The sequence below is a fragment of the Oxyura jamaicensis genome, chromosome 4 (assembly GCF_011077185.1).
Source record: "Oxyura jamaicensis isolate SHBP4307 breed ruddy duck chromosome 4, BPBGC_Ojam_1.0, whole genome shotgun sequence".
Taxonomy (NCBI): Eukaryota; Metazoa; Chordata; class Aves; order Anseriformes; family Anatidae; genus Oxyura; species Oxyura jamaicensis.
The window spans coordinates 31,333,895-31,351,067 of record NC_048896.1 but is presented as its reverse complement, the minus strand read 5'-3'; the positions used below and the strand labels follow the sequence as shown (position 1 = coordinate 31,351,067).

The 17,173-nt window shown below is 41.8% G+C and overlaps 2 protein-coding genes across 12 annotated transcripts in view; one reads left to right on the top strand and one right to left on the bottom strand.

Moving 5' to 3' along the window:
- CLCN3 (chloride voltage-gated channel 3) overlaps positions 1-13,163 on the bottom strand; it is a 61,910-nt gene extending 48,747 nt beyond the window's left edge. For both annotated transcript variants that reach the window (XM_035324418.1, XM_035324420.1), the window contains exon 1: positions 13,016-13,163. The gene's annotated coding sequence lies outside the window, so the exon portion shown is untranslated. The remainder of the gene's footprint in view (positions 1-13,015) is intronic.
- A 136-nt stretch (positions 13,164-13,299) lies between these two features.
- NEK1 (NIMA related kinase 1) overlaps positions 13,300-17,173 on the top strand; it is a 41,876-nt gene continuing 38,002 nt past the window's right edge. For all 10 annotated transcript variants that reach the window (XM_035324414.1, XM_035324409.1, XM_035324416.1 and 7 more), the window contains exons 1-3: positions 13,300-13,454; positions 15,872-16,020; positions 16,096-16,192. In XM_035324414.1, the coding sequence (XP_035180305.1) occupies positions 15,904-16,020; positions 16,096-16,192 (214 nt within the window). In that variant the 5' untranslated portion in view covers positions 13,300-13,454; positions 15,872-15,903. The remainder of the gene's footprint in view (positions 13,455-15,871; positions 16,021-16,095; positions 16,193-17,173) is intronic.

Sequence of the window (17,173 nt, the reverse complement as noted above, 5' to 3'; positions counted from 1 at the left end):
CACCACCAAGAACATTCTGACAGTTGTCTTTAGACAACTCATCTTGTAAGACAAGGCTTTCTCTTCTCCAAATTTCTACACTAAGTCGGATTTGCAACAGTAATGGGGAGGTATGAATGAGGTTCCATCTTTATCCCATACCTTCCTGAGCACAGTATTTTCACTCAGTTGGGTGCTTGAAAAGCATCTATTTCATTCACCCCTTTAGAAAGGCTCCTGCCTTTCTAAAAATCTGCTCATTTTCTAGTATTGCTTTCCTAAAAAAGATATAACTGGCAAGGGAGTCTATAATTAAGGCCATTTCAGCAATGACTGTATCATTTTTACAAAATAATTTATATTCACATGCAGTACATGACACTAAAGCATCACGTACCTTTTCAGCAATAAGAAAATTCCATTCCCTCCAAACCAAGGAGATGGCCTTCCATCTCCCTCCAGATCTTTTCCTTATGCACTGTTTCCTCTGCTCATCCTCACATTCTCTAACCATTCACCGTAACTGCTACAAGACAATATGTACCATAAACATCCAGCCAGCTGGCAGCTCTAAAAATAGGACTTCTAATTGCAATCTCTCTCCTCTAGCCAGCTGTTGAGCCTTTTGAAGTAGAGCTGAACTGGTTGGCCAATATCAAGAGTTATTAGCAGAGGTCAAACAGCTTTCTCCTACTGGCAAACAGCTTAGCCCTCTGAAGAGCAAACAAGATACTGAAAAGAGGTGAAAAGTGAAGTGACAAAGTTTGCAGGGTAGCTGGGGACAGAACTGTCAGCACTGAGCAGCTGGGTGATAACATAAGATAAAACTCCCTACTGATAACCACAAATTGAGTCACATTGCAGGTAGGGAGGAGAAGGAGGCAACAGAACCAATCCTAACTTACCCTATGGGTTCTGATGGGACCACTACCATTCCCAGATGAAATGGTACAGTTGTAAGAAAAGACCTCAACACACACCAGCAGTCCCCAAATTAATTGGATACAAAGTACTATCAGGTACAAGAGAGAACTTTGTACTGCCAGAAGTCCAAAAGGACTAAGGACTAAAGAAGAGCTAAAGCAGGTTACAACAGATGACAATGATGACAGAGTACAAAACAGGTTTCCTTCTACAGGGCAACAAAATGGATCATGGCTCTTAAATCTGGAAAGATGTAACATGGAAGACAACATCAGAGGAAAAGATGAGGAGGAAAAAAAAAAACAAACATGAAAAGCTATCAAAGACAACAGCTCTGGTAGGAATACTGGAGGCCAAGAGACAAGTGTGTATGCTTACTCTCTTCTTAAATTCTACGCTAGAGATCTACTATTGGTCAAAACAAATCGCTTTGGTTTTACCATTACCGGTCCCTTAAAAAATTGTTCAGAATATTTACACTTTAAAACATGCTTTCTCTTCAAACACATTTATTTCATCCCTGTGTGAGGATTCTTCCTACCATTTTACAGGCACTGAGAAAAACTCCTTAGTGGACAGCCAAGAAAATTTCACACTATCATATGATGAAGCAGATCCTAATTGAAAATACATCTGCTTACACATGGAAGCATCTCCATTTCCCCAAAAATATATCAGATTGTGGTAATTTATTCAGAAGCTACACTTAGAATGATGCAAGAGATCCAAGTTGTCACACAGTAATATTGGCCTTCCCATACAGTACCTACAAAGAGCATGCCAGAAGAGGTCAGATCATAAGCAGTCCAACTATTTTGCTATTATGCTTACAGAAAGTTCTGTTAACATAACTCTGCCTGGATCAGTTGGGTACTATCATAAATAGAAGACATACAGCAGAGCTGAACTGAGAACTTTTGGACTTGCTAGATGTGTACCCACTCCCTGCATCGTCACCTTTCTCCACACTGAAGGAAGAACATTCTAAGTCTCTTTCATATATATATAAATATAAAATAATAAAAATATGAAATATAAAAATAAGATTTCCTTTATAGTGAGCTCCACAACTTCAGTTAATCTTACCACAATCCTGCTATTCATAGTAAGGGACATAACTCTCCTTTGGGGGGGTCTGTTTAATAACTTTGCAGAAGTGTCAGAGCAGTGCATTACAGGTATTAAATCTTCCAGTAACCCAGAAAATGCTTTGAACCTGGTCTACAATAGACTAGAACATTCAATCAGTCAGAAACTGACAGACAAAACCAACAGATGTCCCAGAGCCAGACCAAGCATACCATGAAGAGTCCTGCATGCCAACTCCTCCGGCACATACGTGCCTCCAGTTACATGGCATGGCATGATATCACAGGCCTTCTCTTCTCATTTTGAAATACCATGTCTCCTGCTGCAGACATACTGCTGCTGACAGACCTCTTCAACAAGCAAGCAGAAGCTGTGACACCCAAACCATTCCTGCCGAGCACCCTAACCAAGATTAAGAGTTGTACGTTCATTCTCTGCATTCCCTGAGTCAGGTACCTCAACTGCTTTGCATCTGACATGGTGTTAAAGATAACTGCCTTCCAGCAGCACGCAGCAAAGGCGGGAAATGACAGCCACCAGAAAGTCAGAGCTCAATAAGCTTTACGCAGGACTGAAATTTTACTTGTTGAGAGCATGTTAGTCACTGGCTTGCCCGCTACCTCCACCCACAATTAAGAATGTGGGGATGACGGCTGAGGTCAACACACAACAGATTTCCTTGTGTGCCTTTAAGAGAAGTGCTTGTTTAACAAACTGGGACACAAAGTTAGGGATACACCACCTCGAGCTGTGTTAAGTGTCGGAGTCGATTTAAAAGCGTGTGCTCATGTGACCTTAAAATACTGTTATACCATGCAGAAGGTCTGCCTTGCCCAAGGAAGCAGAGGGTGTGGACAGAGCAAGCACACTCCTCCTCCAAAGCAGACTGCTGAGAACAGCAATAAGAAAGGGAAGGAGGAGCCAGCAGGGAGTTTTTCTGTGGCTACAACTGCCAGAGGAGAACCAGACTCGTGCCCACCCTTTTGTGGGTGCTGGAAGGCTGCACTCACACACAGCAGCCTGCACAAATGCTTACAGAGTTGTGAAGAGGGAGAACAGAGCAGAGGCATTGAACCAGGCAGCCTGCTGTTTTCTGCGGGCTGAATCTGACCGTATATTTCCTGCCCTATCCAAATGGGCACTAAAAGGCAAGTGGGGGAAAGATGGGGTTACTGAAGAGAAACTTCAAGCAGGGAAACAAGGTATCATCTGAATGCTTGTGAAGCCCAATACCCTGGAAAATAAAATAAACCTTGCCCGATTTCCAGCAACTACTGGTTGCCATAAGTATTTTATAAAACTTTTTTTTCAGCCTAGATTACTGTAACAATGCAAGAGAGAGGGTTTATGAGAACATGAAAGGTATTACACTCAGCATTTTTAAGAAGCATCGTGGTTTTCATGCAGAGTATGGTTCAGACAGAAAGCAGACTCAAAAATCTTTCAGACTCTTTGAAAAAAATAGAAGTAGAGAAATAATGCACTGTAAAATAAAGAAAGAAAATCTAAGCAACAATCAGGGAGCTCTTGAAACAAAGAATTCAATCCCACGCATATACCCAAGTCTTCTGCGAAAAGAGCGTAACAGGAAAAAGGTGCAACTAATCAGTCATACTAGCATATTTCCAGGATGTCGTGATCCATCAAAACTCTTCTACAAAGCAAGCTAACAGAGAAGCCTCTGACACTAAAACAAATAAAAAACAAATGATAAAAAATAAATAAATCATTAAAAAATAAACCAGTGCATGTCACCTGCTACAACTAAGGAAAGGGAAGAGAGCAATGAGCATCCAGGTATAGCAAATTGTGCAAGATCTAATTAGGTACAGGAACTACACTGGTAAAGGGGAACAACACAGAAAGAGCTACGTGTATAGTCGACAAAGTATATAAAGCTATTAGTTTTCCATACAGTTCAGTACCTCAGGCATTTTTCTTGTCCTCAAACACCAGACATCCTGCTTATCTTTCAAGCCCTACAAAGGAAAGGTCAAGCAGGGAAGCGAGTCAGCTGAGGGAATCACTCGCAGTGCAGTGAAGTGTGTCTGGAGAAGATGGACCAGGACAGTAAGAAATCTGATTTACAGGACATTTGTTGGCAGGCAATTTGCATAATTTGTAAACCTCTGGTATGTGCTCTGTTGCCCCATAAATACATAAGAACACTTTTCTTTATCTCAAAGGGCAGGAAACAAAAGACATTTTAACTTTTTACTGTCCTGGGACATGTAGAAGGGGGTGGGTGAGAATTCAAAGCTAGATTCCAAACCTGCTTTAAAGAGCTGAAAGAAAAAGCTGCTGCCTTTTTTTTTATATAATAAGAATCAACAATAAAACACCATATAGTGTTGAAAAATGTTACTGTTAACAGAAGAGCTCTTTCCCAAACTCAGAAGAATCCTGATAACCCCCAACTCACTGTAATCATCATTTTTTCTGTTCAGTACAAACAGCTAAGAGCTGAACAGCAGTCAGCCATATGACCAAACTCATGCATAAATTCCTCCAAAACTGACATGAGGACAGTACCCAGTGAGAAGTGCTATGCAGACATTAAACAATAGCAGATAAAATAAGAATTTAGAATGCAATCTTTCTTTACATCCAAGAACATGTTCTAGAGTAGGTGAAATGCAGTGGTACCAACGGAAATCATTTGCTGAAAGTCTTTGGAAGAAAAATAGGATTAAATTGGTTTTACCTGGTAAGAGCGTTCAGAAGTGGTATTTAATATGAAGTAGTCAGGAATTTTATACACATCCTTTTAAATATATTAAAAAAATGAGATATAAAAAAATCCATAAACTTTAAGAGCAGGTAAAGAGCAATATGACAGGCACCCACAATTAAATTCAATTATTAACATAAAGCGTGTGTGTGTATGCATAGATATAAATATATATCTATGTATATATCAGAACGACTGCCTAAAAGGTTGAAGCAGTCAAGAACATCTTGGAATACTGAATTCTAAACCTTTCATATTGCATTTATTAAAAATACTGTAGTCTGCATTTTTGTTGTTGTTTTTTAAATAAGTGCACCCTTCAGAAAAAAATGAGTTCAGAAATAAACCTTTTATTACAGTTTTAAAACAAAGGCTAAGCTGGGCTCATACTTTTATCCTTAGCCTCATCAGCATCAATCAACATTCCCATTTCCACTGCAGATCCAGCATACAAAGTCTCCATTTACTTACGTTGCCTGTCATGTAAAAAGAGGTAAACAAAATAAGAGCATCATTCAGCTTCCAAACTTTAGTTCTGGAAAAGGGTGAATGAATTGTGAGGAATTTTGCAATGTATTTTACATATTTATATATAAATAAATAAATATATAAAACTAGCAAGCTATTCCTTTATACACGAACAGGAAGGCTCAGAAGTCATACGCTTCAAACCCAAAATGGAAGGGAGGACAAGAGAAACAGCAGTTTTCCTGAACTTCCTCAAGTCAGCAGAGAAAGAAGTCCTCACAGATACTCAAGAAGCCAAATTGTTAAAAATTAGGGAATGCACATGGTAACTTTACAAAAGCAAATACACAAATGATTGCTTTCCACAGTGGCATTAAGGAAAAAAAAGTGACACTAATTTAAAAACTCTCAGGTTTGGGACAGCTCCTCTTGCAGCCATGTAGTGAGAAAGGATCGCTCAAGTTTTTGGTCATACTTAAAATAAATAAATAAATAAAGTCAGAGGAGTACAATCAGTTGACTGAGGTTACTTGAGTTAAAAAAATAGAGAGTTATCAAAAAGCATCTAACTCAATTTATATAACAGGTACTCTTGGAATAGAAGAGAAAAAGTACATTTCCAAAAATATACATATCGGGAGCTTGTTGCAGTTTTATCCACAGCTATTTCTAGAACAAAAAAAAAAATCATGTTGATGGGAGAAGACACAAACTCAAGTGTTCTTTAAACAAGAAAGCAAGGACAAGCACAGAAACACGGAGACAAAACAATACGAAAGAGATAGTACTTGTAAAGCAGGAATATAGTACCTTTTTTTTTACAAAAAAAAAAAAAAAAAAAAAACTATAAAACATTCAGACCTGACTTCTAGATTCTACTGAATCTTAGTACGCTTTACAAACACTTTAGTTGTGAAAGTTTAATATAACAAGTCTAAAAAGTTCTTCCACTTAATGATACATACCAATACAGAGTATCACCACTGGATCTGATCTTCCCAAAAGCATTATCAATAATATATACTCATTTTATAGCACCTTTTATCTTCTCAGCTTAAAAACACTGAGAACTGCCAGCTTGTTTACTGGCTGCATACTGAAGTCATGCTCCCAGTCATATGATTCCAAACATTAAGTGTATTGACTTGGGTTTGCACAAAGCATTCAGAGCTACTTCATCGCCACTCTAAAATGTCAACCCCTAAGGCTGCAGCTACCCAGAGATGGGACAGTTGATGAGTTTTACCACCTGGCACAAAGACTTGAGCCTGCCTGATGGAAGGGACTGCTTCTTTCACAATTGAATTACTGATGTGTATACTCTTCAATTGCTTTCAAAAAAAAATAGCTGAATTAGCTGAAAACTCAGATTTAAACTTACTCACCTCATCTCATTTACTGATGCATTAGAAAAATCTCCACTAGCAGAACCAAAGAGTAATCTCCCGCAGACACAGTAATAAGCAGCTAAATGAGGAAATGAGGTCTTCTCTTTTATAAAGAAAAACAAACACTAAAAAAACAAAACAAAACAAAACAAAAAAAAAACAATCTAAGCATGAAACTAAATATAAAAGCAAATATAACTCAAAAGTTTAAGCTTCACAGGCAAGTACTGATCCTTAGCCAAGTTGTAGGAAAAAAATAAAAATAATAATAATAATAAAAACCACTGTGTTCTTAGCTGCCACTTTGGTGCAAGCCTAAAATACATGTAAGGTCACAGTAGAGCTTGGGTTGGATATCCTTAAATATCATTTAGCTCCGAAGCCCCTGTCATGGCATTACTTTTTAAACTAATGGTTCAGTACCTACAGCTGAAAATATTCTCCCTACGAAGGAAAAGTTGAAGAGACCTCTTAGAAGAAAAAAAAATCTTCACTCGTGTTCTTCTTGTGACCACATTCAGATGAGAGCAACACTAAAACTCATTAGGACAACTGAAAAGTAAAACCCATATTGCATTTTTCAAGTGCGGGAACTCTGACTGTGGTTTCCATTGCAGACAACATAACGTTTGTCTGGTGAGTCTTTGGTCATGATATTTATTTCTATCTGTTTTCTGTTTGATGAAAAGGGATAGCAACAGCGTGCAACGGTCTCTGCACATCTTTAGGATTTTGTTCCTTCTGAATGTGAAGTTGCGTTGCAGTTTTCTGAGGGGTCCAGAGACAGCAGAGCACCAGGACACAACACCAGGACTACCAGAAGCCCTGGTATTTATACTACTTTATCTTTTTAGACAAATGCACCGGACAGCCCTTAGCTACATGTAGAGATTCATAAGTTCAGGGTCACACCTAAATTAGGTGCTTTTCTGATAACTTATCTGAATGATCTGAAAGTACTCAAGGAAGTAAAAGAAACTTTAACAGAAAGGAAATCAGAGGCCATCACAGAAAAAAAGGCTGAGTGAGCCAAGACAGTTTATCAGAGAACTGACTCCAGGAGAACGAGAAGCGCAAGAAAAGTATTCATTCTTGTGAGGCAAAATTACACTTCAGGATTGTCATATGGAATCTGAAAAAGCACTGCCATTCCCAGTTCAGCTGAGCACCTTGACAATAGCAGCTACCACAGATTTGTAGGTCTTTGTACAGAATTCCAATTTCTTTATAAACACACTAAACCACCTGAGATCAAGACAAAACTGGACAGTCTTCTAAGATATACAGCACAGGCATACAACCACTGCTTATGTGAAAGCGTGTGGGGACCCCTGGTGGTTCCTGTGTACTTACTCCTCCGGATGCCTGCCTTTCCCTAGTACTGATTTTCAAACTTGAAGCAAGTGAAGAAACACCAGCTGCTGAGGTGTATAGGGGTAAGAAATGACAAGTCTTCAGCCACCAAAGAAAAAAAAAAATGGGGAGTGGGGTAACTTTCTTCTTGCTACATCCAGCAGACAGATAAACGGACAGGTTCATACTTCAAGGCGAGGAGCCCTGACAATAATAGGCTTACTCTTTCTTGCTCTGCATTCTCTTAAGCAGCCACCACCTGGATCCAGCTGACGGCTGCCCTTCCTGGCTCTAACTACACAAAAATCAGGTGACTTCTGTCAGTACAGTATTTCTGCCAGTTACCGATTACCATTCTGGTCTTCTTCAAAGGATGGGGTAAAAAAATGGTTAAGAGAGACCCTTGAACGTCTGACATGAATTAAGAACATTAATTGCTTGTTTCTGTTTTTTAATAAGAATAGACAGACTAGCCACAGGAGATTCAACCACCTTAAAAAAAAAAAAAAAAAAAAAAAAAAAAAAAAAAAGCTGCGAAACCCCAGCGGCACAGACACCACCAGAAGTCACGTATTCACTACACCGAGTGTGCTAACAGCTCCGAACACACAGTAAGCTCCCCTCTCCCAGTGTGAAGTTTAGCTGGCAGGTACAGCTAATTCTAAAATTATGCTGACTTCAGCAGGGTCTACAAATGGAAGACAGGTTTTTGGCAGGAGAGTCTAATGGGAAGTTCTTGCTGTTAAACAGTGGTAGCAAGTTGAAAGCAGGAATCCAAGTGGCTATTTTAGGAGGGGGGAAAGAAAGTGGCTTCTTGGGAGATTTTTAATTTTGAAAAGTTACAGGAAAATAAAAGAATCAACAATAGTTTACTGCGACACCTCTCATTAATGGAGTACACCAGGTCAGTTATCTCAACATGCATTACACAACCAGAAAGATGAGATCAGTCCACTGGATTCACAGATTAAGTTTATTAAATATATATATATATATAATTTGTTAGGGAGGAATAAACATTGAGATTTTTATACCTGTGGTAATAACATGTATACTTAGTGTACCGGTCATTAGGTCTCCTTAAGTGTTCTGCAGATTTATGGACCTTGTTGGGTAATTTAAGAGAATACTCATATATTAGCAGTTTCCTTCTGTTTTATGCTAAGTCTGTAATACTGATAATAATTTTAATTGTTTCCTTGTCCTTGTTATGTTCAATATGAGAAGCTTTCCACAAAACAAGCAGCTAAAAGTCAACTAGTGATTTAAAAACTTTTTTTTTCCTCCTCCTAATACTACCCCTTTCAAAATCTGTAGATTCACTTTTCAGAGTTAGCGTTCGGAAGTATACAGGGAACTGCATTTTTTTCCCCAGCGGGTACATAGGAAACACATTAATAACGGAAACCTCATGGGAAAAGCTGCAGTAGATGAAGTACTACAGATAAAACATCAAAACTCAACAAATCTGGCAGAGAGCACTAACTTGGCGATAAGATGGGAAGGAACTCAAACAATATTATTGTTCAGGAAAAGGAGTACTTGAATTTTAACTGGCAGGATGTCAAAACATTAAGTCACCTCGATAACTGTATCTGTAACTTAAAGGTATTACTGAAGTGAAATTACATTGTTACTATTTGAATTAGGAAATGCTTCTTTGATAGATTATATTGTGTTATGGACACTCAGAAACTTGACAGACACTTGAGTAGTCTCTTTCATTATTAAGAAGTTATCAAAACCATACAAAAAAAAAGAGGAAAAAAGTAACCATGAAGGTTGTCCTTACCAAAGGATCTGTGCTATAGGACAGAACATGATTCACGTTTTCATTCACTGCTCCTCCTTACCCTCAAAAGTAGAGCACAGAGTCTATTTCTGTAACTAGAAAGCCTAAGCAAAACGTAAAACAAATGAAAAAGTTGAACATCTAGAAAGTTATCTCAAAGTTAGGTTGTTTTTTGTGTTTCTACCTTTCAAAAAGGGGGAAAATCTCCCAAACAGGTATTTTTACAATGCTCTATTAGGCACTGTTTAAATGAATGATGCTTTTTCTAGTCATTCGCACAGATTATTTGTAAACAGGTTTCTAATATTCAAAAACAAGTTTCAAGTTAATTAGCTATGAAGGTTTGTAATTGTCAACTTTCTAATACTCTGAGCATCTTCAGCAGAGGCTACTGAAAGACCATGAAAAATCACAAGTACTATGCAGCAAAGTCTGGAGCAGCATAACTCATACAAGCACAGGTAAAAAGATGGCCTGACACCTGAAAAGCTTAAGGAAATTAGCCGATGCAAAATCTGCATTTTCAGGTATGATATCGAAGAGGGATTGATGCAGATAGCATAGATTTGAGAACTCGCTTTCACAGTACTATCACGATGCTGGCTGGGACAGTTATTTTTCTTTGTAGAGGCTCACGCAATGCTGTGTTTTGGACTTTTGATGAAAATAGCGGTGACAACATGTGGATGTTCAGCTGTTGCAGAGCAGTTTGCACAGAGGAGCCTGCCCCAGGAACTGGAGGGGACACAGCCAGGACAGCTGGCCCAGGCTGCCCAAAGGGATGTCCCACAGCACCCGGTTTCACACTCAGCGATGACAGCTGGGGCCGAGGAGGAGGAAGGGGACGACGCCGTTTGTCTCCCCAAGAAATCGCCCTGCATGAGGAGCCCTGCTGGCCTGGAGCAGCTGGCACCTGCCTGCTGGTGGGAAGCAGCCAGTGGGGCCTGGTCAGGCTTTACCTTGTGAACTGTCCTTACCTCAACCCATGAGTTCTCACACTTAGCTTTCTGACTCTCTCTCCTCATCCCACCTGGGGAGAGTGAACAAGCAGCAGGGTGCTGCTGAGCTGCCTGACAGGGCTACGCCACAAGAAGCAGGCAGGTGTGAAGTTGAGGTGCTTGGTGAAAATGAGCAGGGAGGGTATATAGGCAGACTTGTGTGCAAGACCACTGCCACTACTGATCTCGTGCAGGTTGTTACAGCTGCTGCCAATGAGGTGACAGAGCAAGTAGTTGAGGAACAGGCAACCTGGAGTCTGAGAACTAGGAAATTCACTCTTTAAAAAACCTGAATTGGCATAAATTTATTTAACAGGAGAATTTCCACTTTTTTCTTTTTTTTTTCTTTTCTTTTTTTTTTTTTTTTTAATTATGACCAAATTATAAATATCCCTACTGCCAGATGACTGTGATAATTGACGCTGAGAACTCGAGTACACAGTAACACCTATCCACGTGCACACAAAGTCACTTAAGTAAGGGGAGGAAAAAATCAGAATGTTCCTAGAATGCCCTTTGGCAATGTTTGTCAGCTTGGAATGGCTGTCCCAGCTTCAGTGCTCGCATTCAACAAATGAAGTTCTGCTATTCAAATACTAAATTACAACACACACACAACCCCAAAGCAAAATGGGAAAAACAAAACAACACATGACATCAGAAATGCTTATTGAGTGAATCTGAAAAGATAAACCACTCAACTGGACCTAGCTGTGCACAGAATAACCAGCTCACAGTGGATTCTCACTTGCAGGTTCCTGAAACATCAGTTTGTGACAAACATTAAGTGGAAAAAGAGCACAAGATGAAGTACAAAGACTGCCATGAGAGAAAAATGCAGGTAAACTCATAAAATAAGCACCTCATGAAATGAGGCTCTGAGCAATGCGTTCATGAACAGTAAAGACCAACTGCTGCAAAGGCCTTTCCTGGCTGAGGATTTGGATAGGCTTGTTCTTAATAGAAGTCAATATTAAAAGTACAGATAGAGAGAAGGGATAAAAAATGACCCCAGCATTATTTTAACTTGCAAGTACATACCCCAGATGGAATAGTAGTACTGTAAGCCACTGATAAACAGGATACCATAGAGACTGCAGAAAAGACAGACATGGAGCTCCATAGACCAGCGAAAATACATTTCTAGAAATATTGCAACACACCTTGTACACAACATCTACTGCTAAGCACAGAATTTAAAGGGCTGACATACCAGCAATATGTCAATACCTATGGAAGGAAAAAAAAAAAAAACATTTTCCAGGGCACAACATACTGTGTATTTTCACAAGCACTGCAAATACATGCAAAGTCATTTTGTTTCAGGCTGTGAGTTTGAAGCTAGCTGCAGTTTCCCCAGAGCAGAATGCTCCCCATTTTGATGGCCTGGAGTACTGAGCAGCAAGTTTACGTCTGCCTGCCAGAGACGTCAAATTTAAAAGTCTTAGACCATTTAACTGCTTTGCCATAGAAAAAATGATAGCGCCAGTTAGTGAGCTCTCTGGGGATTCTTTTTTTACTTTGCAGGTAATCTTCCAACAATGCACAGATGCATTGTTTAAACTTCACATTACAGAACACTCAAGTTGGTTAAAATAGAGAAATCGCATTGACAACTATGTGCTTTCGAATCTGTCACACCAGCATGTCTTTCCCTTCCAGTAACCGGTTTTGCCGAGAAGCATCCACGCTGCTAAGGGACCCAGAACAGAAGATCCACCACAGGGCCACCCAAAGGGGAGAAGCGAGAGCCAGGAAGTACCAGCGCACCTAACACTTCCATAAGCACGGACTTAATTTCTCTCACGAACTCTGTGCCACGAACTTTGAGGTCCTACAGCCTTCAGAATGAGGTGCAGGTACCAAGAGGGATGGGAAATGCATTCTATCTCGGTACATCTTTCCTAAAATACTTTTAATACTGGTGCCTAACTTCGCATTTAAGCTGAGCACCAGGCACGTTTTATAGTACGCTGTTGAGGCCTCGTTTGTGCCTAATTGGGCCCCTCAAAGTGTGACACAGCACATTCATCACCCGCCAGCGAGCACACCCCGGGAGCGCCGAGTTCGCCCCGCTCGCAGCTGCCCGCCTGAAGCGCCAACGCAGCGGCAGCGCGACACCCAGCCCCGCCGCTCCGCACCGCGCCGGCCGGGACGCTGACGGGCGGGCACACCGCCGGCCTGCGGGCCGCCGCCACCGGGCGCCCCCTCAGCCGCCGCAGTGCCCGGCAGGACGCAGCGGGCCGCCGCCGCCTCGGCCCCTCCCCGCTCCCGGCCCCGCTGCGGGCCCTACCTGCCCGGCAGGCGCTGCCGCATCCTCCCGCCGCGCGCGGCCCCCGGCCCGACGGCCCCCAACGGCCGCCAACGGTCGCCCCTCGCTCCTAGCCCCGCCCCCGGGGCCTGAGGCTCCAGGCGACTTCCGGTTGGCGCAGCCGTGAGGGGGCGGGGCCTGGCAGCGGCCGTTGGGCGCCACGGTAACGGGCGCCGCGGGGGTGACGGCGGCGCCGCCCTACGCGAGGCGCGGCTCGGGGCTGCCCCCGCCCGCCCACAGCCCCCGGTGCGCTCCCCCCGCGCGCGTCGCCCGCGTGAAGCGGCGCTGGGGCTAACGAGCGTGCTGCCCCCGCTCGGCCAATGGGAACGGAGCCGCCGGGCCCGCCCGCCAATGAGCGCTGAGGGGGCGGGGCGCGGGGCTGGAGCCACGGTGGGTTGAGCGGCTGCGGCAGCGGCGGGAGGTGAGCGGGGATGAGATGGGCGTGGGGAGTGCTGCGGGAGCCAGCCGGGCCGGTAGGGTCCGGTCTGATCCGATCCGTGCCGTGCCGTGCCGCCGGGCGCTGCAGGGTCCCGGCCGCGCCCCTCATCCTGGCGCCAGCCTCGTCCCGGCTGCGCGGGGGGCGGCGGCCCGCTCGGGCCGGGCTGGGGGGCTCGGCTCCCTTCGGCATGACTCGGCAGCGCTCGGCTCCCTTCGGCGGGGCTCGGCCCGGTTCGGCGGCTGCCGCCGTGCCGTCGGCGCCCCCCCCCCTCAGTGAGGTGCTGCCGGGCCGCGGGGCGGTGCCGCCGCTGCTCGCCCCGCTCCGGCCGCGCAGCCCCTCTCCAGACCTGGCGAATTTAATAAAACCGTCCGAAATTCAAAGCGTGCCCGACCCGGTGTGCTTTGCCGCTGCCCAGAGGATAATTAGAGTGTTAGCACTTGGGTTTTCCTACAAGCCAGTTTCCCACTGAAGCATCTTTCACATCCGGGGGAGGGAGCGTCGCAGGCCCGCCGTTTCCCCTTATTTTCCTTCCTGCCTACTCTTAATCCTGCTTTCTCCCCATTCCCAATCTTGCAGTAAAGATTAAGTTCTCCTGTGTCTCTTGTTTGTTGCTGAGGAGTTCGTTTGGCTTCATTTGGCCTTCTTTTTGCTCTACCGAGCTTCTTCCTTTCAGTCTGCTTCCATGGCATGGAACCTTCGTTTTCCTGAGACTTTAGCGGCCTCCGTGTCGGGTGTGTGGTAATTCTTTGATAGAAATAAATATTTCCCCCACGCGGGGAAAGCCTCGTGTAAGATGTGTGTGGGTGGCAGCTAGAAAGGCCTGCTGGAAAGCACTGCACAAGTGCTGTCGGTGCACTCAGGTGGTGCTTGGATGCAAAAAACCTTAAATGCTTCCTGCCTCTTTCCACTTAGAGTCCTCAGGAGGTACTTCTGCTGTGTGAAAAATGGCCTTTTAGTCAGCTAGGAATTTGTCTTGATGCTTACCACTTTGGTCTTCGTTTGGGCCAATTCTCTGTGCTCCTCACTCTTCTTGGTATTGGTTATACCTTTAACTTTGAGTCGTTTGCAAGTTTTGTGTGAGAACATCCCACATGCACCTTCACTGCCCCCTTCCAGAATTATTAGGGAAAGTAAGAGGATTCCCCAGGAGCTTCCCTTGGAAGAGGTACTGCTGTGCTACCTGTTGGTTTTATGCTAGATACTTTCTTTTTCTTCCCTGTCCCCATTACAGGTCTTGTCCCAGTTTCCATCTTTGTGATTATTTGTGGTTTGTTTGTTTTTTGTCATTCACCTAATGAAATGCTTTGCAGAAGCTCCTATAGATTAGCTGTATAGGTTGTCAAGATCAAATCATGTTTAGAAGAGAGATATGAAGTTGGCTCGATACAGTCTACTTCTATTAAATTCACTAAGGGTTTTATTGCACTGTTGCTCTGTTTGATTGTTGCTTCTCTTAAATTTGTCCAGGTAAATATCATTTGGATTAGTTCCATCTTAATGGAAGTGTATTAAAAAGCTTGTGGTTTTGACTCCATTTCATTCACTTTCCTTTCCTCTGGTCACTATATTGCTTAGCATCTTCCCCTTATATTTCTGGTGATTAGCTAGTAATGAGATGTGATAGTTGTTCCACGTGCAGCTTGCTAGTATCTTATTTTTACCAAAATATTCGTAATATGAAACTTGAAATGCCATCAGCATTCCGCTACAGAATGCAGTTTAATCTCAAAAGCTAGTCCAAGTAGTGAGAGAGTGTATTCAAAGTACAGAGTTGCACCATTTTGTAATGAACACATTTTCTATGTAATATGGACAAAGAATCTAAGTTTTCAGTCAGAATTAAGGTTGTATCTGTCTATATTCAATAACGATTCTAAACTTGACTGGGAATCTCTTGCATTTAGTCTCTTTTTGGCTTCGTTATAGTGAATAATATCCAAAATACTGGGTTTAGTGCTTCTTAAGAATTAACAAGGAGAGATTTTCCCCTCCTAGCATACTTTCCCAAGTAAAGTTGAACAAAAGGTTGTTAACCAGATTCTGTAGCACTGTATGATGTCCCCTTGCCAGCTAAATCAGTAATTACAGCCACTAACTGCTTGCTTCACTTAAAGATGAAGTGCACCCTTTTTTTTGTTATGTACTGTCTGCTGAGGTGGAAGATTGTAGTGGTTCTAGCAATGCAGCCCTTCTTCTACGCCAACTGAAAAAACTGTACAAAAATAGAATAGAGATAAGAGTAGGTAATTTACAGAAGAACTACAAAGCAACTGATGCAACTGAAGAGACAAAATAGTTGACATTTTAGTTTTTTTTTTTTAAAAAAAAGAAATGTAACTCCTTGTTAGGCTGGAAGACTAATTACAGCTAACTACATCTGTTCTGTGTTTTTTGCCTAGTGCTTGAATAAAGATGCCTTAAGAAGATAACTATGGATAAGTATATTAAAGTGCAAAAAATCGGAGAAGGATCCTTTGGGAAAGCAATTCTTGTCAAAGCTAAAGAAAATAGCCAACAATATGTTATTAAAGAAATTAACATCTCTAAGGTGAGTGATAGTATTAATTACTGATTTATTGTTTTTGTATTCCTGTCCTCAAAAATCATTATCTTCCTTTTGAAGATGTCAAATAAGGAGAGAGAAGAATCAAGGAGAGAAGTTGCTGTGTTGGCCAATATGAAACATCCAAATATTGTCCTGTATAGGGAGTCATTTGAAGGTAAGATTAGTTAATGAAGTAGAACCTGAGGTAATGGTAATAAGTGACTTGAGCAGTACTTACTGCATATAATTTAAAAATCGGTGTGTTTTCTCTCTTTACTCATTTTTCCATGTTTTTATTCCTTCAGTTCTTTCTGGTTGTAGCTTTTCACAATTTCCATGTACATTAAAAAAAAAAGTGCAACAATTAAATAGAAATATTCTTGTCCTTTTCTAATATGATTCAGTTTTGGTTGATGCTTAAATGAAAGGGTTGTGTTTTCCTTTTTCTCTGGAGTGTGAGTCCCTTTGAACAATTGCATGTAGTCTAATGACTTGGATGCTTATGTGTTTTAAAAATAAGTATGGTCTAAATTTGGATATTGACAAACTGGCAAGAGCAATTTTATCTTGGTCTGCTGTCTTAGAATACAATTTTCAGTAATTATGATCATATCGTTGCTTAGAGAGAAGGAAAAATAGAAGGGACTGTTTACTTCATCAAGCTTTGAAGGAAGGAGAAATTTAATTCCAAACTGTTTTCACAGTGAACGTCCTGGAGAATAAGCAGAACAGATAAAAGATTATGTGCCATAAAGAGCAAGGCTATAGAGCCTGCTCTGTAACACTGTGGTGGTGGTGTTTGTTTTTTGTTTGGTTGTTTTTACTTTTTACAAGATAGATCCTTTAATCTGTAGTTCACGTTGCTTCTTTCTTGCTGAAACACATTGACTTTGACTTTGAACATACTGATTTGGTTTATAAAACAGAGCTGTTTCAGCATCAGGTCCACAAGAAATCCAGGCCGCTAGCTAGGATAATCATTTAAAATAATTCCAGTTAGAAAGCTTAAGCAAGATACAAACATCTTTAAGCTTAAAAAATAATAATAATCTTGTTTTGAAAGACAAATTTTGGGAGCATTCTGTGAAAGTGAGACTTGAGTGACTCAGATGCTTTGATTAGGTTTGACTCAGTTTAAATGTTACAATTAACTCTA